The 23,495-nt window shown below is 41.6% G+C and overlaps 2 protein-coding genes across 2 annotated transcripts in view; both read right to left on the bottom strand.

Annotated features, from left to right (window-relative positions):
• LOC311341754 (uncharacterized protein) overlaps positions 1 to 5,535 on the bottom strand; it is a 29,216-nt gene extending 23,681 nt beyond the window's left edge. The window contains exons 1-5 of the mRNA XM_084466551.1: positions 5,499 to 5,535; positions 4,579 to 4,695; positions 4,218 to 4,328; positions 3,447 to 3,719; positions 3,047 to 3,157 (exon numbers count right to left, since the gene is read on the bottom strand). Coding sequence (XP_084322677.1) covers positions 3,047 to 3,157; positions 3,447 to 3,719; positions 4,218 to 4,328; positions 4,579 to 4,695; positions 5,499 to 5,505 — 619 coding nt within the window. The 5' untranslated portion in view covers positions 5,506 to 5,535. The remainder of the gene's footprint in view (positions 1 to 3,046; positions 3,158 to 3,446; positions 3,720 to 4,217; positions 4,329 to 4,578; positions 4,696 to 5,498) is intronic.
• Positions 5,536 to 15,615: 10,080 nt separating this feature from the next.
• LOC311341623 (uncharacterized protein) lies at positions 15,616 to 23,165 on the bottom strand (the record flags this gene model as incomplete). The annotated part of the gene is made up of 6 exons (XM_084466434.1): positions 23,032 to 23,165; positions 21,526 to 21,654; positions 20,464 to 20,559; positions 17,914 to 18,048; positions 16,540 to 16,783; positions 15,616 to 15,679 (listed from the first exon to the last, which is right to left on the bottom strand). Exons 1-6 carry the CDS (start codon positions 23,036 to 23,038, stop codon positions 15,616 to 15,618), a joined length of 675 nt encoding a protein of 224 aa, XP_084322560.1. The 5' UTR covers positions 23,039 to 23,165.
• Positions 23,166 to 23,495: the final 330 nt, after the last annotated feature.

Raw genomic sequence — 23,495 nt, 5'->3', positions numbered from 1 at the left:
ATCCCAATGGCCTGACCATATGGGTTGCAATGTGAAAGTTGTTCATCATGACAAATGGTGCATGTATACCAAGTTTCATACACATTGCACCTTCCTAGTGGTAATGGCAGCCTGTTGAAGTCCTGAACTTCAAGGCCTTGTGATAGCGCCACCTATGTGTTTTTCTGGCCCATCTTTTGATTCCTTAACTAACTTTATGAGTTCTACAAGCCTGCCAATTTTTATAACTTTTGGAGCCAAAAAGTCAGAATAAAAATAATAATAATAATAATACTAACGAATACAATAGGTTTCCTACGGAGATTCCGTAGGACCCCTAATAATAATAATACTAACGAATACAATAGGTTTCCTACGGATTCCGTAGGACCCCTAATAATACTAACGAATACAATAGGTTTCCTACGGATTCCGTAGGACCCCTAATAATAATACTAACGAATACAATAGGTTTCCTACGGATTCCGTAGGACCCCTAATAATACTAACGAATACAATAGGTTTCCTACGGATTCCGTAGGACCCCTAATAATAATAACTAGGACTGCAAGCCGTCCCCGAGGTATTCACAGCCCGCGTACTGCCGACCCCAGCGACCTCAAGTGATTCACGTCATGATCCTAGACGCAACTATTCCTCAGAAAGGGGCGGGGCTTTCTTCAGCACTGGGTCCACTTCTCTGAGGGAGTGTGTTCCACAACCAGGCAGCAGCAATGTTCCCTGGTTAATTTATTTTCTCACAATTTCTTGAGTTTGCAGAGCAAGCGATAGGAGCCATACTGGTTGAGGAGGTCGGACCGGTTGAACGGCCAGCGGACTGGATGGTTGGTGTGGACCAGGACCTTGAGGTCAATGTGTGAGCGGATGGGGAGCCGGTGGAGGTCAACTGATACTGGAGGGATGTGTTCACTGAGAATCCGGGCAGCACAGCTCCAGACTTACTGCAGCCTAGGGCTGTATGGTACGGACTAAAATTTATATCACGGTATGATTTGAGGCATAGACGGTACAGTATTATATCACGGTATGTTCATTTTATATTCTAATTTCGATATAAATGCTTCTGAAGGGGTAAAATACTGGTTAGGCAGCTATTTTTGTATAGAAGAAGTATTTTAAGAACATTTATTGACTGCAATAGAAAAAAATGCTAAATCTTTTCTTTTTTTTAAGTTACTTCCAGTATGGATAGATTTCTTTCTCCACTTGGTCGTGGACCTTGCCGTATAGTTTTGGCATCTCAATTTGGCTAAAGTGTGTGCGGGCAGGTAACGCATACCTGGGATCGAGTGTTTTGATCATCTCTTTAAAGCCCTTTCTATCGACATTTTGAAAGGGAACCATGTCCTTACACAGGTAAACAGTGACGGCGTTTGTTATCTCGTTCCACCGCTGGCTTTTTTGTCGTAAGGACTGGCTTTGGAAAATGCCCACGGAAGTGATGTCTGAGATGCAGAGACAGCTTCACGCTACCAGCGTCTGTCTCGTACGGTGAATGAGAGCTCGTGAAGGGAAATACCATATTGACCACCTTGTGAAACAACTATCAAAATATGTTGGTCTGTTCTTTAAACTGAGACACCTGCTTCCTCACACAACACTACGATTTATCGTTTTCTGATCGAAATTGCGATTTCAGACAACGCGATCTCGTGATCGCCAAAGCCGCGGTTTCTTCCGTGTTCCTGACTGACCCGAGATCTGTTGTCAACTATTTATACCGGCACTTGAAAAATCACCACAGGCATTTGCACGATGAGTGCATGACGAAAAAGTCTGGTGAAAAGTCTCCCCCCGTTAACAATTCCGACCGCGGACCCTGTTATAATGTATTGTCCCCAATTAATGTAGTGCAAATTGGCCCGCCGGCATACCGCATTTCAGCGTTAACGCGCGTCTCGGCGTGGTAACCCTGGCGCGTCAACTCTGGCAGCCCGTAATCCCGTACCTCCCCCCTCCCCCCCCGTCAACAATTCCGCCCGCGGACCCTGTTATAATGTAATGTCCCCAATTAATGTAAAGCAATTGGCCCGCTGGCATATCGCATTTCAGCGTTAACGCGTTGACGCGCGTCTTAGCGCGGTAACCCTGGCGCGTCAACTCCGACAGATCGCATCAAAATTAAGGATTTTTTGCATACATTTGAAATCAATTCTTACCTTTAGTTTTCATTCTTGCATTAGAGTAATGGCATGTAATGTTTTAATGGTATGATGTCATATCCATACATTTCATTCCCTCATGTACAGCGTGGAGTGATTTAGTGGAGAGCCAGGGCTGCTTTCAGGATGGTCGTATCGATCGCTCCGGACCCTGGCTTCCACTGGACACTTGCAGCAGTTATTCTAATAGCGTTCCGGTAAATCACTGAACTTGAGGCTACCCAAACTCTCACAGGCGCACCTTAATTACAATCTCTGGCTACGCCCAAACTTTTAGTGCTGGAAATATGCTCATTGGATAATAGTTTGCATGGTGCTTTTAATTACTTCCTTGATATAATGCAATTTACGTATTTTTATTGTTTGCTTTGGCTCTCTTTTTAACGTGCATACAACGTCATTATCGTGGTCTGCACAAACTTGTCATCGTGCGTGTATTCTGCTAACTGCACTGTCCATAACTATTTGATAGGACTTAATTTGTAGCCTAGGCTATTTCCTTATTTTTCGTTGATTTAGTGGGCTCGTTTGTGGGAAGTTGGGAATGAGTTTCACGGAGACCGCCGGCACTCAACAGCCAATCACCGTACTGACCGCTTCAAAACTCGTGCACGAGAATCGACGTAAGGGGGCGTTAGGGGGCGTTACTCTTAGTAGTGATTTATCCTTAGTATGAGTAGGTCTCAGCGGCTTTGTGAATAACTTTTAAGAAAAAACTCCTACGTAAAATGTTTTAGCGCGAGTTAGGAGCACTCCTAGCGGTAAGATAAAAAGCTTTGTGAATACGGCCCCTGGTGTGTGTGAAATGTATTTTGACAGGAAAGAGCTATGATATAGAGGGTGATGTTACTTATTACTCCTAAAACTAGGAGACTTAAACTTACCCAGCACGCTGTCCGCTTTAGGCATTTCCAGGGGCTGAGAAGAGGTCATCAGACCAGGAGGGCTCCACTGGCTGCTACCGCTACCCCTGTCCGACCAACTCCCACCAAACCCTGAAATACAAATCCAGAGAATTTGAAGATGGCATTAATCAATTTTTTTTACTCAGCAAAATAATGTAATTTAAAAAATCACTTCAGTTTACTTCTGGTAAACCAAATTGTTTCAGTGTTTGATCAAAGTGCCACAAATAACCAAGCTGAGTTCCCTACATGACATAAGTTCCTCCTGTTATTAACACATTTAAGAATTATATTGATTTGTACTAACAAATTGATAAATAAATGAAGGTTAATAATTCCTTGGAAAATAATTGAAAAAAACATTAAAAGAACAACTCGCCTATCTGAGCAGGAGTTGGGGTCAGACCCACGGTTGAGCATAGTTCAGGGTGCCTCTTCGTCAGATAGTCAACCATCACCCTACTTGCTCTCTCCCCTTTCTCCATCACCGTATCAATGAGACAACGTGCTTTGTCTTCTCTGGTCGTCTTCTCCTCTACAGTCTTCTTCTCCTCGTTACTCAACACATTTATCGCCCTAAGGTGCCGAAGGAGCATGATGACATCATAGTCCGACAAAATGTTGATTAATTTAGAGTGAATCCTTCGAAGTTCTGAAAGACAAATCAAGAGAAAGGCATATTAAATCAATTAAAGTTTTTTTCTCAGCCAAATAATATCTGCATGTTGGATTGCATCAGAGACCAGGAGGGTTTTTAGTAGTACAGCCAGTTAAGACTGCTTCATTGTGCTACTTTTATAACAGCCTTTTGTATTATAATATGATATTATGTACCCTATGTTTTCAAATGGTATGCACAGACTCTTGTGGGTTCCAGAAAATGTCGACTTCCAGAAATAGTTTATATTCACAACTATAGTCATGCAAATCATTTATGTTCGAAGTAAGCCATGGTTTTAGAATTTGTATTCCAGAATCCCCATCAAATATTCCAGAAGCCACACATCTTTGACGTTGTTTAAAAAAGTAGGTCTTATTATGTTGTTATATGATATATTATTTATCTGGTGTGTGTGAAATGTATTTTGACAGGAAAGAGCTATGATATAGAGTTACTTATTACTCCTAAAACTAGGAGACTTAAACTTACCCAGCACGCTGTTCACTTTAGGCAGAAGGGACAGAGAAGAGGTCATCCTGAGACCAGGAGGGCTCCACTGGCTGCTACCGCTACCCCTGTCCGGACAACTCCCACCAAACCCTGAAAGACAAATCCAGAGAATTTGAAGATGGCATTAATTTAAAAAATTTTTACTCAGCAAAAAACTAATTCAAAAAATCTGTTTCGCGAGTGAGGGTACGATGGAGCGTGAGATTGGCCGGAGAATCGGAGCAGCGGGGGCGGTATTGCGTTCGCTTTACTGCACGGTTACTACGGTAAATACGGATACGGACGCTTTTTTAGGGTAATGTTACTTATTACTCCTAACTCCCTCGAGACTTAAACTTACTCAGCACGCTGTCTGCTTTAGGCATTTCAAGGGGCAGAGAAGAGGTCATCAGAACAGGACCAGGAAGGCTCCACTGGCTGCAACCGCTACCCCTGTCCGGAGAACTCCCACCAAACCCTGAAAGACAAATCAAGAGAATTTGATTTGAAGATTGCATTCATTAATTTCTTTCATTCACACACACAGTGTACGTTTGGTACATGAGCCAAAAATAAAACCACCCTGAAGATAGGCATGCATTATGATCTTACATGTAAGTAGAACTTCAACTTGAAATCATCTTAACTTAAAGAACATCAACCGGACTATGTACAGTCAACGCCAGCTCCACTAATACATCATGAATCAAATCTCCTTAAGTCTGGTGCAGAGGTTTGAGGGACAACAAGTCTGATGGCCCTCCCTCACCCCTAATTACTATTGGACAGGTGTCCATCTCCCACTCTTAATACTAACGTTATTGGAATGAATCGAAACGTCAATTCAACCTAATTTCTACTCTTATTGATTGATGTTTGAAAAAAGAATTATAATAATCCCGCCAGTTTTTTTCAAAGCCAGCCCAAATTGTATGTACCCGCTCAATCTGGCAACACTGACCGCAAAGGAAACAAGTAAACAAGAGCTTGTTGGTGGCGCTGCAGAAACGGACGATGTGGAAACAATCCAACAAGCTTTGGCAAGGAGATAAATTGCTGGCTTTATGCTGTAATGTTTCTAAAAAAAAAAAACTATTAGATAAGAATGCAACAACCAGTTGGCAGTGACGCCTATTTACACATAAAACCTCCAAAACCCAGACCACACTGATCGTATTAAATTCTCATGAAACCAATGCGCATATAATATCATACAGTAGCCTAATAAAGTATACTCAAATGTTACAAAGTCCTAAGATTTTTTGGACAAAGACGGCTTACCTTCCATCAGGGCCGCGGGAAGTGGGGGTGCTGCAGCACCCCCTGCAGCGAGAGGGAGGAAAAAAAAGAAAAAAGTATAAAAAATATTTTGCACAATTTATAAATTCCTTATGAATATTTTGGGAAATTATTTTGACACACGTAGGCTATTACGTGTATTTTGGATTTTAATTTAATTATTTTGAGGCCTAATCAACACAGGTTCACGGAAGTTAGCCTACGTTGTCAACGTCAGGGAGGCTATAGGTCACAGGGTAAAGGTTTCCCGCTCGTTCCATGTAATGGCCTAGCCCCATCTATAAATCGAATGACACGGAAATATGGCACAAAAACGCATTTCAGATTTTTTTGGAAAACCACCACCAGTGAAGAAGAACACTAGTGCCGCAACTACGACAACGGAGAGCAGAGTTATGTCTGTGCCTACCCATCTCCGTGGTCTCATCCGAGTGCACTTTCTCCGCCTTGCGTCTTTTGAAGACATGGGTACGCAGCACCATGACCCAGAAAAGACTCACACACCTTTCGCTGATGCATGCCCACACTGACATTCTGAACTCCCTGGACATTCGTCCCCTCATGAGAGACATTATCTCCATGACCCCAGAGCGCACCTCGACATTTGGACACCTGCTGTAACCAGGGCACTCGGCCTGCAGCTCTAAGTAAGAGCATGGTGCCACCGCGCACTTTCACTTTTACACTTTACATCTATTCATGCAGTTTAACGTCACACTATGTTTTTGTATTATTTTGTGTGTGTGTTCTTTGCTGTGTTGCTGCTCTTTTTCTGTGTTCGTAATGGATGTGGAGAACTGTTCAATAACGTTCAAATAGTGTGGTGTGTGTAAAAGGATTTTGGAGCTTGTTAATCGCCTTTTTTACATGTTAATCCGTGTGTTAGAATAGCATGGTGAGGTGGTTGACGGCATGGGAAACGCTAAAGAGTAAGGACATGTGTGTGTGTGTGTGAGTGAGTGAGTGAGTGAGTGAGTGAGTGAGTGAGTGAGTGAGTGAGTGAGTGAGTGAGTGAGTGAGAGAGAGAGAGAGAGAGAGCGAGAGAGAGAGAAAGAGAGTGGGGGGGAGAGAGTTTGTATATGCGGTGTGTGTGTGTCTCGAGAGAAATAAACACTCCTCATGAATCCATAAATATTGCATTTCTTTGTTTGACGGATGTTTGACACATATTCATGTTTCCTCAATCAATTCCACTGTCATATTCTATCTTTTGTCAGTCATTTTCCAAACAGCAGATCCTGACAATTATCCCGTAGAAACTCCTGATCAAAACCCCCTTTATTCTGAGTGCCGCCGGGCTCCCTCCCTCACTCCCACCCTGCTTCCGTGTGACTTGTCTTCCTCGCACGCGTCGTCTTCATTTGATTCCACCTCTGCATATCGCTCGTTCAGTCGCTCTGTTCAATAACGTTCAAATAGTCAGAGATTATTTCCTTGGGGTGTGCGTAAAAGGATTTTGGAGCTAATAGAGTCGCGTGTGACAAACGTAGATGGGTGCAGTGACTCAGAGTCAGGTTCATGCCAGCTGACCACTATTGCAATCTATTGCTTTGTTATAGCGTTATTGTGAAGTGAACTATTGCGATCTATTGCTTTGTTATAGCGTGTATATGACAATAAAGTAGTGAATCTCAATATATTTATTCATTTTTTAAATGTATTTTAAATAGGCCTATAGGCTCTGACTTCCCGCGGCCCTGCCTTCCATAGTTTCGTGTCAACGTTGCAATATCGACCAATATGAATCTACTTTAGTTTTTAACAGACTTCATTTATCATGCAGGTTTCTTATTGGTTAGATTATTCTCTTTTCCATCACGTGTTTCGTGTATGCACACCGAATGCAGACATGCAACATGTGGTTCAGATTAAGACCTTTCTTGGGGAAAGACGTGACTTATCGTGATGCAAATTAGCACTCCATCATTAGCAGTCACTCAATCAGTCACTCAACCCTAACCCGTTACTGTTTTGGGGAATTCACGCACAGCGGTGGAATAAACCATTTTGTGCCTTCTGTAAGGGCTGACAGTGAGCCACCACTATTTTTTTTTTTACAAAGTTTAGTCACAACAAAAAACAACTTTTCATCTCAGGCTTTGAGGGCCCTCCCCCCATTGGGGCCCTGGGTAACCAGTCCTTTATTATTTATCTGGTGATGTGAAATGTATTTTGAAAGGGAAGTACTATGAAATAGACTGAAATAGAGAGGATTATGCAGGTCGACTTACTGAAACTAGGGAGACTTCAACTCACCCGACTTCAACTGACGCATCCCGTCAGGAGGCATTTTGTGGGGCAGATACGAGGACAGCTCACCAGTACGGCCCCCCTGTCCACTAATGCATGGCGTATTATAGAACGGTATATTCGGTTCAAGTTCTGAAAGAAAAATCAAGAGAATTAGCAAATGGAATTAATTTCTTTTTTCAACTTTTTTCAACACTTTTCAAGCACAATAATGAATGGGCTTGTTTGTGCGATAGACATTCAAATATTATTTAAACACAATTATTCAAAATAGCACCTGGAACAAGAATAGAGTGTCAAATGCTGTTGGAAACCCTGATGGCTACTTGTCCTGCCTTTTGAAATCATGTCACTTTATTGAAAACTACATTTCCCACACACAAGTGTAAAATTGCATGACCTATCTTTGCCTGACAAATTAAGTTGGACAACCCCAGGCTGGCTTCCTCTTGCTGCCGAAGCAGAACCCAAATGAAATATCATTAAATCAAATTTGTGCTTTGGAACAGGAAACATTGGGATTTTGTCTTCAGGAACACGGTTCAATAGGTTTGTTTGCGTGACTATTTCACTTGCATGTGGAATACCAGGTTAGAGAACAACACATGGGTGGGCTGGACCAGATAACCTTCACACTGTCATGCTCCTCAATAGTTAGCTAGTGTATCTGCTGCTCTTTTAAACCACCTTCTTTCTTAAGCGGATACTTTTTCACAGAAATAATCCATTACGGCAGTAATTATGACTCCTTTTAGTTTTTACACCTGCTTTTGAGTGGTCAATCCTTGGTCAACTCACTTTTGAATCACTGTATGACTAGAAAAAGAAGTCCTGCGTATGATGTATGTTTGAAACGAGCCATAGGTTTAGAGTTTGTAAGCCACATACCTTTGACCTAGGCTAAATAAAACGGTTTTAAAATGTTTAAAAAATTAAGTAGTGTATTCATAAAATTAGGTCTCATTATGTTATAATATGAAATACTATTCATCTGGTGGGCTTGAAATGTATTTTGAAAGAGAAGTACTATGATGAAGAGGGTTATGCAGGTCAACTTATACTCCTAAAACTAGGAGACTTGAACTCACCCAGCGTGCTGTCGCTTTTGGGCATTTTGTGTGGCAGACGAATTTTCTTCTTCAGAATGTACTTCTTCTTTGAAAGATTCTGTACAAGTTCTGAAAGACAAACCAAAAGAACTCACCAATGGCATTGCATTTTTATTTACTCAGGACAAATACTCACTACTTCTCTCTATGGAAGTTCTTCTACAAAGTCGTGCAACTGCCTTTGAGTTGGCAATCCTTGTTCATCAAACTTTTGAATCACTGTATGACAACTAGAAAAAGATTTAAGTCCTGCGTATGATGTATGTTTGAAACAAGCCAGTGGTTTAAAATTTGTATCCCAGAATCCCCAACAGATATTCCAGAAAGCCACACACCTTTGACCTTGGTAAAAAAAAAAATGATGTGTGGTCTTATTGTTGTTATATGATATATTATTTATCTGGTGTGTGTGAAATGTATTTTGACAGGAAAGAACTATGATTGGAAGGTTATGTTACTTATTACTCCTAAAACTAGGAGACTTACCCAGCGCAATTTGCGCAATTTGAAGATGGCATTAATTAATTAATTTTTTACTCAAAAAATACTGAAATTTAAAAAAAACACTGAAACACCAAATTGTTTCAGTGTTTGATCAAAGTGCCACAAATAACCAAGCTGAGTTCCCTACGTGACTTTAGTTCCTCCTGTTACTAACACATTTAAGAATTATATAGTTTTGTAACAACAATATGATAACTGAATGAAGGTTAAAAATTCCTTGGAAAATAATTTAAAAATACATTAAAATAACAACTCGCCTATCGATAGTTCAGGGTGCCTCTTCTTCAGATAATCAACCATCAGACTACTTTCGCTCTCCCCTTTCTTCATCACCGTATAAATGAGACAATGTGCTTTGTCTTCTTTGGTCATCTTCTCCTCTACAGTCTTCTTCTCCTCATCATTTAACACATCATCATCATCATCTCCCTAAGGTAATGCAGGAGATTGATGTCATCGCCGTCCGACAATATGTCTAGACTAATTTAGAGCGAATCCTTCCAAGCAGGGCCGGCGATTGCCATAGAACATAAAAACACAGCACATAAAATGTGTTGAGGGCACCCATCCTAAAGCGCCCCCCCCCCGTCAACAATCACGCCAGCCCGTAATCCCGTACCACCCCCCCCTCCGTCAACAATTACGCAAGCCCGCAATTCCGTACCAGGAGGGGGGCGCTCGGAAGGGGTCTTGCACAGGGAGCAATTCAGGGTAGAACCGGCCCTGCTTCCAAGTTCTGAAAGACAAATCAAGAGAAATGGAAAATGGCATTAAAACAAGAGAGCAGCAATGTATAACTCCAAAAAAACAGAATGTGTGTTAATGCGTCAATTATTATTAATCAAATTAAAATAAGATTTTGATAATGCTTTATTATTATCAGGATTCGAACCTCTCAACCTAAGGATCAAGGTTATTTGCCTACCAGGGGCCAGGGCTCCCGACATCAAAGCTAATCTTAGGGGACTGGCATACGGTCAGACAACATACAGGTTTAGACTAGACGTACCAAACACAGACACTAGTTTGGCCAACATTGTAATTGAGTTGAGTAATAAAAGGAACTATCATGTTTGTTCATATTTATTTCCTAGGTTAAGGTTCCACATTAGGTTGCTTGGTTCAGCCTACTTTGATTGAAATACATCCAAATCATCCGTTAATCACTAAAGTTAACGTTGGCATAATGGAGCTGCTTACAGTCATCATACACAACATGATAGTTACCTTGGACGTGCTATTCATTACTTACACAATAGTCTTACAAACATGACCGTATGCAGGACTTTAGAAATACAGAGGTCCAAATAATCTGAGCTTGCTAGAGTTTGTGGGACATGCAAGTACAAATTTTGGTTTTATCCAAGTTCATTTAGAGTCGTTTTGAGATCAAACATTGGATAACAATTAAAACGATATCAGTGGTCTCTTCTGCACCAGCTCGATTCTTTAGCTTTTTCAAAAAAAAATCCATTATGTATTACTCCACTAGGTTTTTACACCTGCTTTGAGTTGGCAATCTTTCTTCTTACTTTTTAGTCACTGCATGACAACTCGAGAAACCTTTAAGTCATGCATCTGACTTATGTTCAAAATAAGCCATAGGTTTAAAATTTGTATCCCAGAACCCCCAACAGATATTCCAGAAAGCCACACACCTTTGACCTTGGTAAAAAAAAAAATGATGTGTGGTCTTATTGTTGTTATATGATATATTATTTATCTGGTGTGTGTGAAATGTATTTTGACAGGAAAGAACTATGATTGGAAGGTTATGTTACTTATTACTCCTAAAACTAGGAGACTTACCCAGCGCAATTTGCGCAATTTGAAGATGGCATTAATTAATTAATTTTTTACTCAAAAAATACTGAAATTAAAAAAAAACACTGAAACACCAAATTGTTTCAGTGTTTGATCAAAGTGCCACAAATAACCAAGCTGAGTTCCCTACGTGACTTTAGTTCCTCCTGTTACTAACACATTTAAGAATTATATAGTTTTGTAACAACAATATGATAACTGAATGAAGGTTAAAAATTCCTTGGAAAATAATTTAAAAATACATTAAAATAACAACTCGCCTATCGATAGTTCAGGGTGCCTCTTCTTCAGATAATCAACCATCAGACTACTTTCGCTCTCCCCTTTCTTCATCACCGTATAAATGAGACAATGTGCTTTGTCTTCTTTGGTCATCTTCTCCTCTACAGTCTTCTTCTCCTCATCATTTAACACATCATCATCATCATCTCCCTAAGGTAATGCAGGAGATTGATGTCATCGCCGTCCGACAATATGTCTAGACTAATTTAGAGCGAATCCTTCCAAGCAGGGCCGGCGATTGCCATAGAACATAAAAACACAGCACATAAAATGTGTTGAGGGCACCCATCCTAAAGCGCCCCCCCCCCGTCAACAATCACGCCAGCCCGTAATCCCGTACCACCCCCCCCTCCGTCAACAATTACGCAAGCCCGCAATTCCGTACCAGGAGGGGGGCGCTCGGAAGGGGTCTTGCACAGGGAGCAATTCAGGGTAGAACCGGCTCTGCTTCCAAGTTCTGAAAGACAAATCAAGAGAAATGGAAAATGGCATTAAAACAAGAGAGCAGCAATGTATAACTCCAAAAAAACAGAATGTGTGTTAATGCGTCAATTATTATTAATCAAATTAAAATAAGATTTTGATAATGCTTTATTATTATCAGGATTCGAACCTCTCAACCTAAGGATCAAGGTTATTTGCCTACCAGGGGCCAGGGCTCCCGACATCAAAGCTAATCTTAGGGGACTGGCATACGGTCAGACAACATACAGGTTTAGACTAGACGTACCAAACACAGACACTAGTTTGGCCAACATTGTAATTGAGTTGAGTAATAAAAGGAACTATCATGTTTGTTCATATTTATTTCCTAGGTTAAGGTTCCACATTAGGTTGCTTGGTTCAGCCTACTTTGATTGAAATACATCCAAATCAGCCGTTAATCACTAAAGTTAACGTTGGCATAATGGAGCTGCTTACAGTCATCATACACAACATGATAGTTACCTTGGACGTGCTATTCATTACTTACACAATAGTCTTACAAACATGACCGTATGCAGGACTTTAGAAATACAGAGGTCCAAATAATCTGAGCTTGCTAGAGTTTGTGGGACATGCAAGTACAAATTTTGGTTTTATCCAAGTTCATTTAGAGTCGTTTTGAGATCAAACATTGGATAACAATTAAAACGATATCAGTGGTCTCTTCTGCACCAGCTCGATTCTTTAGCTTTTTCAAAAAAAAAATCCATTATGTATTACTCCACTAGGTTTTTACACCTGCTTTGAGTTGGCAATCTTTCTTCTTACTTTTTAGTCACTGCATGACAACTCGAGAAACCTTTAAGTCATGCATCTGACTTATGTTCAAAATAAGCCATAGGTTTAAAATTTGTATCCCAGAACCCCCAACAGATATCCCAGGAATCCACACACCTTTGACCTAGGCCAAATAAAAAATAAAATAAAAAATAAAAAGATGTACTACGTATTCATCTGGTGAGCGAACCATGACATAGAGGGTTATGCAGGTAGACTAAAAACTCGACAACTAGGAGACTTGGACTCACCATGCGTGCTACCAGACATTTCAGGTGGAAACGATGACCCCCATTCCGTAGGGTCAGACAGCTTAGACTCGGACAAGCTCCCCTGTCTGCTGCTGTCTGACGCCATCTGACCAGCATATTCTTTCCAGACAGATTCTGAAATACAAATAAATAGAAATTGTATATTGCGTTCAATTATTTTTTTGATTCTGAAAAATACTGAAATGTAAGCTCCGACTTCCACGGATTAGGCAAGGCAACTTTATTTATAAAGCACTTTTCATACACAAGGAAGACTCAAAGTGCTTCAAATAGAAACATCGTCATGAAATACAATACAATCACCACTGAAACATTATTGTGTCAGTGTTTGTTCAAAATTCCACAAATATATAACATGACTGGATCATGTATCATGTTTGTCACATATCAAGTAATTTATCAAATTGCCCTGCGGAGCGGGTTTCATTGTCTCCACCCTCAAAATAGGCATGAATTAAATGATCTTACATGTAGGTAGAACTCCAACTTGAAATCATCTTAACTTAAAGAACATCAACCAGACTATGTACAGTCCACGCCAGCTCCACTAATACATCATGAATCAAATCTCTGGTGCAGAGGTTTGAGGGACAATTATGATGGCCCTCCCTCGCCCCTAATTACTATTGGACAAGTGCCTATCTCTCACCACTAATACTAACGTTATTGGAATAAATCAAAATGTCAACTCAACCTCACGTATATTGGTATTGATTGATGCTTGTAAAAAATAATTATTTTCAAAGCCAGCTCAAATTAAATGTACCCGCCCGAGCTTGAGTTTCGAAGAAGCCAATTTAAATTTAAAAACTTGTTGGTGGCGCTGCAGAAACGGACGATGTGGAAACAATCCAACCAGCTTTGGCAAGGAGAGATAAATCGCTGGCTTTATGCTGTAATGTTTAAAACACCCAGACGACACTGATCGTATTCAATTCTCATGAAACCAATGCGCACATCATAGGCGTCAGTTACGCTGGGGACGCTGGGGACGAGTCCCCACCAGTTTTCGTCAAGATTCATTTTGTACCCACCACTTAAAAAGACAAAAAACTTGAGTTTAATTATTATGGATTATTACACGGCTCTTCTCAATGCTGTGGTATGCGCTGTTCACTTGCATGGTCCTTCCCGACTTGCAGTGGTGAATTATTTTTCGATAATTGACCGTTGCATAATGACCGCTGTCAAGGAAAGTGGCTCTGATTCACGTCTCTCGTATCACTCCGCAAGTAGTCCGGTAACTTATCAACCCCAGCGTATTTGGTTGCTAAGCAACGTCAACGTCTTTGGCGGACTATTTCTCTGCTGATCAACACTACGAATGGTAATAACAAATGAATTGTAAAAAGACACACAAAAAAAAGGCGCGATCGGGATTGTTGACGGGGCGGGGTGGTTGTTGATGGGGGGGCGCGAGATCAGGATTGTTGACGGGGGGGCGCGCGATCGGGATTGTTGACGGGGGGGCGCGCGATCGGGATTGTTGACGGGGGGCGCGCGATCGGGATTGTTAACGGGGGGGGCGCGCCCTAGGATGTTCATGTTTAATAGACATGTTTCATTTGGGCGCCCCCAACACATTTTGCCGCCCTAGGCGATCGCCTAGTTTGCCTATGGCGATCGCCGGGCCTGAGAACAAGCCCCTTCAGGGCGAGACACCTTCACATCGCGCGGTGTCCGGTTCGCCCTGTCCGCCCTGTCGGGGCTTATTTCCCCGATAATGACCGGCGTTCTATAGATTATCCCTTACTTATTTTTGTATGAGCTGCCAGCCTGGCTTGGACAATGAATGAGGTATTAATACCAATACTCTTTGGCTGGGATGCAATGATGAGGCATCAGACAATCAAGTCGTTTTAGCCTGAATACATGAAGGTAAACAGCACCAGAGCAGGTTGGTAGTACCATGGACACACAGAGCGATCACCTGTTGAACTAAATGGATGTGGTGGCAGGCTGCACCACGGGATGCATCTGCAGACCACTGCCACATAAATAAAGGTAAGATGCGATATTTATTGCTTAAGATTTGCTGGTGCTGTGGTGAGGTGTTTTGTGTTTTTTTGCACTGTTTTTTTGTCGGCTGTTTTAACTCGATTTAAGTTAGCCATATAGCCACCAAGTAGCCTAACTTATCCACGGTTTGCGTTCGTACAGTGTTGGGTAGCGGAGATGACGATAGTGGAGTAATTAGTGGAATAACTGTGGTGGGGCGTGCATGAGTTTTGGTCAGAATGCCTGATGTAGATTGGATGGATGCGTGTTGTGAATTGTTGTGTTGTGAACAGTCAGCTCATGATGTGATACAGCGTTCAGCTGTGCAACAAATATCTTTTGCTTTTTCAATCTGTTTCGACATCTGTAGTGCTGTGTGTAGCCACACGTTTGCCCCTTCACAACTTAAACATGTAGTTAATTTGCTTTCCTAGCTCCTCTTTGTTTGTGTTGGTAGCTTTCCACTGTCGGTGGAAAAGCGACAATAGTGGGTCATAGAATATGTCCAATGCTTTTTGGAAACGCTTTCTTCATAAAACGTGTCAGACATCAGTTTTTTGTATACCTTTTATTGGGAGCGTCCATGTTCCCCGGGTCCTATGTTCCCCGATCGCTGTATTTTTCGTAGGCGGAATCCGGAAAAGGCTCTGCCCCGCCATACCTGCATTAAAGAGAAAAAAAGATTGCATCCTCATTGTACCCAGCACTTCTGAAAATGCACTTTCGAATGCGTCTCTGTCCCCAGCACATTTCAAACCAAACTGACGCCCATGGCGCACATAATATCATACAGTAGCCTCTTAAGGTATACTAAAATGTTACAAAGTCCTAAGATTTTGTAGAAGTTTTATGACAAAGACTGCTGACCTTCCATAGTTTTGTGTCAACGTAGTCTACGTTGAAATATCGACCAATATGAATCTACTTTTGCTTTCGCAGACTTCCTTGATTTTGCAGGTTTCTTATTGGTTGGGTTATTCTCATTACCATGATGACGTGTTACATGTACGCACACTCTGCGCACACCGAATGCGGACAAAAAGGTTTATAAGACCGACTTATTGTGGTGACATGCTGTAGCCTACCCAACTCATCCTCTCTGGGTAGGACTACCCCATCAGCCTCTCTGGGTAGGACTACCCCATCAGCCTCTCTGGGTAGGACTACCCCACTCTCTGGGTAGGACTACCCCACTCAGCCTCAGGGTAACGGCTGCTGCCCTTAGTTTGCTTTTTTTCTCTTTGCTAGTTTATCTTCTTTTATGTGACCCTGATTTCCCTTTCTTGGGGAAAGACGAGATTATCGCCTCTGGTTCTTCCACTTCCACGTCAATATTAAGTAATAACGCAATTTTTAGCTACTGGGGACCAAAGGGAGGCTAGGGGAACTCAACTTAATGTTAGAAAACCTCATAAAGTGAAATTTTCATGCCATGTCACCTTTAAGAATTATATAGTTTTGTACTAACAAATTGATAACTGAATGAAGGTTAATAATTTAAAAAACAATTCAAAGAACAACTTGCCTATCGATAGTTCCGGGTGCCTCTTCTTCAGATAATCAACCATCAGGCTACTTTCTCTCTCCCCTTTCTTCATCACCGTATCAATGAGACAACGTGCTTTGTCTTCTTTGGTCATCTTCTCCTCTACAGTCTTCTTCTCCTCGTCATTCAACACATTCATCTCCCTAAGGTAACGCAGGAGATTGATGTCATCGTCATCTGACAACATGTAGACTAATTTAGAGTGAATCCTTCCAAGTTCTGAAAGACAAATCAGGAGAAATGGAAAATGGCATTAAAACAAGAGAGCAGCAATGTATAACTCCAAAAAAAGAGAATGTGCGTTAATGCGTCAATTATTATTAATCAAATTAAAATAAGATTGTGTTAATGCGTTATTATCACACTAATTTTAACAGTACGAGTTTATAGCAATGATAATAATAATAAAAAATATAACCGCAAGCAGTGATTAACAGGGTCCGAGCAAAATGAAGTCAAGAACACACTAATGGAAGATATATATGGAAGATATATAAACATGACATATAATTATGAAGGAAATATGTTGACGAAGATGTCTCCCTTAATGCCATACGGCTTTGAGGTGAGTGGGCTAGTTTGACCAACATTGTAATTGAGTTGAGCAATAAAAGGAACTATCATGTTTTTTCATATTTATTTCCTAGGTTAAGGTTCCACATTAGGTTGCTTGGTTCAGCCTACTTTGATTGAAATACATCCAAATCAGCCGTTAATCACTAAAGTTACTGTTGGCATAATGGAGCTGCTTACAGTCATCATACACAACATGATAGTTACCTTGGACATGCTATTCATTAGTTACACAATAGTCTCACAAACACGACTGTACGCAGAACTTTAGAAATACAGAGGTCCAAATAATCTGAGCTTGCTAGAGAGGTTGTGGGACATGCAAATACAATTTTTGGTTTTATCCAAGTTTATTTAGTCGTTTGGAGATCAAACATTGGATAACAATTAAAACTATATCAGTGGTCTCTTCTGAACCAGCTCGATTCTTAGCTTTTTCAAGAAAAAATCCATTATTTATGTATTACTCCATTAGGTTTTTACACCTGCTTTGAATTGGCAATCTTTCTTCTTACTTTTTAGTCACTGCATGACAACTCGAGAAACCTTTAAGTCATGCATCTGACTTATGTTCAAAATAAGACATAGGTTTAAAATTTGTATCCCAGAACCCCCAACAGATATCCCAGGAATCCACACACCTTTGACCTAGGCCAAATAAAAAATAAAATTAAAAAATAAAAAGATGTACTACGTATTCATCTGGTGAGCGAACCATGACATAGAGGGTTATGCAGGTAGACTAAAAACTCGACAACTAGGAGACTTGGACTCACCATGAGTGCTACCAGACATTTCAGGTGGAAACGATGACCCCCATTCCATAGGGTCGGACAGCTTAGACTCGGACAAGCTCCCCTGTCTGCTGCTGCCTGACGCCATCTGACCAGCAGATTTTTTCCAGACAGATTCTGAAATACAAATAAATAGAAATTGTATATTGCGTTCAATTATTTTTTTGATTCTGAAAAATACTGAAATGTAAGCTCCGACTTCCACGGATTAGGCAAGGCAACTTTATTTATAAAGCACTTTTCATACACAAGGAAGACTCAAAGTACTTCAAATAGAAACATCGTCATGAAATACAATACAATCACCACTGAAACATTATTGTGTCAGTGTTTGTTCAAAATTCCACAAATATATACCATGACTGGATCATGTATCATGTTTGTCACATATCAAGTAATTTATCAAATTGCCCTGCGGAGCGGGTTTCATTGTCTCCACCCTCAAAATAGGCATGAATTAAATGATCTTACATGTAGGTAGAACTCCAACTTGAAATCATCTTAACTTAAAGAACATCAACCAGACTATGTACAGTCCACGCCAGCTCCACTAATACATCATGAATCAAATCTCTGGTGCAGAGGTTTGAGGGACAATTATGATGGCCCTCCCTTGCCCCTAATTACTATTGGACAAGTGCCTATCTCTCACCACTAATACTAACGTTATTGGAATAAATCAAAATGTCAACTCAACCTCACGTATATTGGTATTGATTGATGCTTGTAAAAAATAATTATTTTCAAAGCCAGCCCAAATTAAATGTACCCACCCGAGCATGAGTTTCGAAGAAGCCAATTTAAATTTAAAAACTTGTTGGTGGCGCTGCAGAAACGGACGATGTGGAAACAATCCAACCAGCTTTGGCAAGGAGAGATAAATCACTGGCTTTATGCTGTAATGTTTAAAACACCCAGACGACACTGATCGTATTCAATTCTCATGAAACCAATGCGCACATCATAGGCGTCAGTTACGCTGGGGACGCTGGGGACGAGTCCCCACCAGTTTTCGTCAAGATTCATTTTGTACCCACCACTTAAAAAGACAAAAAACTTGAGTTTAATTATTATGGATTATTACACGGCTCTTCTCAATGCTGTGGTATGCGCTGTTCACTTGCATGGTCCTTCCGGACTTGCAGTGGTGAATTATTTTTCGATAATTGACCGTTGCATAATGACCGCTGTCAAGGAAAGTGGCTCTGATTCACGTCTCTCGTATCACTCCGCAAGTAGTCCGGTAACTTATCAACCCCAGCGTATTTGGTTGCTAAGCAATGTCAACGTCTTTGGCGGACTATTTCTCTGCTGATCAACACTACGAATGGTAATAACAAATTAATTAACAAATAATAACATATAATAACATATAATAATAACAAATAAAAAGACACACAAAAAAAAGGCGCGATCTGGATTGTTGACGGGGCGGGGTGGTTGTTGACGGGGGGGCGCGAGATCAGGATTGTTGACGGGGGGGCGCGCGATCGGGATTGTTGACGGGGGGGGGGCGCGCCCTAGGATGTTCATGTTTAATAGACATGTTTCATTTGGGCGCCCCCAACGATCGCCTAGTTTGCCTATGGCAATCGCCGGGCCTGAGAACAAGCCCCTTCAGGGCGAGACACCTTCACATCGCGCGGTGTCCGGTTCGCCCTGTCCGCCCTGTCGGGGCTTATTTCCCCGATAATGACCGGCGTTCTATAGATTATCCCTTACTTATTTTTGTATGAGCTGCCAGCCTGGCTTGGACAATGAATGAGGTATTGATACCGATACTCTTTGGCTGGGATGCAATGATGAGGCATCAGACAATCAAGTCGTTTTAGCCTGAATACATGAAGGTAAAAAGCACCAGAGCAGGTTGGTAGTACCATGGACACACAGAGCGATCACCTGTTGAACTAAATGGATGTGGTGGCAGGCTGCACCACGGGATGCATCTGCAGACCACTGCCACATAAATAAAGGTAAGATGCGATATTTATTGCTTAAGATTTGCTGGTGCTGTGGTGAGGTGTTTTGTGTTTTTTTGCACTGTTTTTTTGTCGGCTGTTTTAACTCGATTTAAGTTAGCCATATAGCCACCAAGTAGCCTAACTTATCCACGGTTTGCGTTCGTACAGTGTTGGGTAGCGGAGATGACGATAGTGGAGTAATTAGTGGAATAACTGTGGTGGGGCGTGCATGAGTTTTGGTCAGAATGCCTGATGTAGATTGGATGGATGCGTGTTGTGAATTGTTGTGTTGTGAACAGTCAGCTCATGATGTGATACAGCGTTCAGCTGTGCAACAAATATCTTTTGCTTTTTCAATCTGTTTCGACATCTGTAGTGCTGTGTGTAGCCACACGTTTGCCCCTTCACAACTTAAACATGTAGTTAATTTGCTTTCCTAGCTCCTCTTTGTTTGTGTTGGTAGCTTTCCACTGTCGGTGGAAAAGCGACAATAGTGGGTCATAGAATATGTCCAATGCTTTTTGGAAACGCTTTCTTCATAAAACGTGTCAGACATCAGTTTTTTGTATACCTTTTATTGGGAGCGTCCATGTTCCCCGGGTCCTATGTTCCCCGATCGCTGTATTTTTCGTAGGCGGAATCCGGAAAAGGCTCTGCCCCGCCATACCTGCATTAAAGAGAAAAAAAGATTGCATCCTCATTGTACCCAGCACTTCTGAAAATGCACTTTCGAATGCGTCTCTGTCCCCAGCACCCCATTTCAAACCAAACTGATGCCCATGGCGCACATAATATCATACAGTAGCCTCATAAGGTATACTAAAATGTTACAAAGTCCTAAGATTTTGTAGAAGTTTTACAACAAAGACGGCTGACCTTCCATAGTTTTGTGTCAACGTAGTCTACGTTGAAATATCGACCAATATGAATCTACTTTTGCTTTCACAGACTTCCTTGATTTTGCAGGTTTCTTATTGGTTGGGTTATTCTCTTTACCATGATGACGTGTTTCGTGGTCACACACTCTGCGCACACCGAATGCGGACAAAAAGGTTTATAAGACCGACTTATTGTGGTGACATGCTGTAGCCTACCCAACTCATCCTCTCTGGGTAGGACTACCCCATCAGCCTCTCTGGGTAGGACTACCCCACTCTCTGGGTAGGACTACCCCACTCAGCCTCAGGGTAACAGCTGCTGCCCTTAGTTTGCTTTTTTTCTCTTTGCTAGTTTATCTTCTTTTATGTGACCCTGATTTCCCTTTCTTGGGGAAAGACGAGATTATCGTGATGCAAATTTAATTTGCATCACTAATTTCACTCCACCACCACTCCATCACTCCACCACATTACTGTTTACCATTTTGTGCCTTCTGTAAGAGGTGACAGCGACCACCATTTTTTTTGCCCAAGTTACTTGCAATACTATTTTGCAATACTATTTACTAATAAGAAATTGCAAAAAAAAAAAAAAAACTTTTCATCTGTTGTTGAGGGCCCTCCCTCCATTGGGGCCCTGGGTATCCCCTCCCCCCCCCCACTACGACGCCCCTGTGTGTGTGGGTGAAGTACGTTACTATATATATAGAATAACTGACGAGTCTCGACCGGTAGGTCCTCCAGGCCCTTCATACCTCTCAGCGGGTCCTGTGCTGTGGACTCTCCTGGTGGTCTTAGGCGTGTCAACCCACTCATCTCCAGGGAGTTGGTCGCCTGCTCATCGGACAGATCCTGCCCTGCGGAGCGAGTTTTATTGTCTCGGTCTGGAAAAAAGACAAAAAGAAAAAAAAGAAAGATTATATTATCATTATATCATTATATTGTGGCAACCACGGGCGTGGACGCCCTTTCCGGGTTGTGCCACAAGGGATTCTGGGGGTTCAACTATTTTGCCTTGTGGTTGGTTGTTGTGGTGGGGGGGGGGGGGAATTGTGTGGTGTTCCATTGTTGTGTGATGTGTAGTGTGATCGTGACCGTTAGTGAGAGTGTTGTTGGTGTTGGTAAGGTGTGCCATGTTTCTGTTATGTCGCGGGTGATAATAAAGGCAGTTCTGTTGTCGGGCGTATGGGGTGTATGGGGCGCAGAACTGCATAATTTCTTAAACATGGGCTCCTGTCTCATCCTTCCCGTGCTGCTGCTCGCCACAGTATGTTTGGAACATGAGCTGAAATAAAATCACCCTCAAAATAGGCATGCATTAAACGATTTTAGAACTTCAACTTGAAATCATCTTAACTTAACGGACATAAACCGGAGAACTATGTAAAGTCCGCGCCAGCTCCACTAATACATCACGAATCAAATCTCCGACTCTCCGACTGGTGCAGAGGTTTGAGTGACAGGTCTGATGGCCCTCCCTCGCCCCTAATTACTATTGGACAGGTGCCCATCTCCCTTTCCTAATACTAACGTTATTCGGTTGAATCGAAACGTCAACTGAACCTCACGTATATTGGTATTGATTGATTTTTGTAAAAAATAATTATTTTCAAAGCCAGCCCAAATTGTATGTACCCGCCCAATCTGCCCAATCATGGGTTAATGCAGTTTTGCGAAAGTTTAAAATGTTTCCGCGTAATTTGTCAGCTGTGATCTCATGCCTTTAATAAATTCCACCTTTATGTCATAAATATAACATGCATTTGATTAGGCTAATGTTTGTATGGTGCATCTAATCTGGGCCTATCGTATGTTCAATCAAATTGGCTTTGCCCGCCTGTTTTTTCTGTGCCCACCCATATGGACATTTCTGGCTACGCCACTGCCGGACATGTTAACATGTCAAATCTAAATATGATGTGTTAACACAGAGTTTGGTCGTGTTAACGCGACATTTCTAAGACTTTATTTGCTCTAATGGCCTTCCATGAAAATCGTGGTTGATCGCCGCCCAGTCGGCGGCGATACGACGTGTTTGTTGTGGACATAGGCCTACACGGACCGTGAAGATACCAGAATTTTTCATTACAATAGCACAGTATAGCCCGACCAATATACCCTACAACAAAACACAGACGACACTGATCCTATTAAATTATTATGAAACCAATACGCATAATATCATACAGTCGCCTCATAAGGTATAGGCCTACTCAAATGTTATAAAGTCCTAAGATAGTTTTGTGACAAAGACGGCTTACCTTCCATAGTTTCGTCTCAACGTTGAAATGTCGACCAATATGAATCTACTTTCGCTTTCGCAGACTTCCTATATGTTGCAGGTTTCTTATTGGTTAAAATATTCTCTTTTCCATTACGTGATGCTTAAGTCCGCCTTATGGTCGTCACACGCTGTAGTCCCACTCAGCCTCTCTGGGTAGCCTATCGGTTAGTCGTATCATACAGTCTACCCATACACAAAGAGTATCTGGAAACTATTCTAAACTAAACGATCTATTCTCCAGACCGCAGCCTTTTGTTTCTTGGGTCCAGGGAATAGTGAACAAACATTGACTTGATCTGTCCATGCTCCCTCGGGAGGAAACTACCACCAGGTGGAGCTAAAGGTCTTCCCGACAGAGGATCGAGGTCCCGCTGAGAGATGAGGCGCATTTCATCCGTGGGGAAGAACCTTTTCATGGTGAAAAAGTCTCATATCCACACC

The sequence above is a fragment of the Micromesistius poutassou genome, assembly GCF_964030765.1.
Source record: "Micromesistius poutassou genome assembly, chromosome: 4".
Lineage (NCBI taxonomy): Eukaryota > Metazoa > Chordata > Actinopteri > Gadiformes > Gadidae > Micromesistius > Micromesistius poutassou.
The sequence above is the reverse complement of the archived record's forward strand: the minus strand, read 5'-3'. Positions and strand labels throughout refer to the sequence as shown.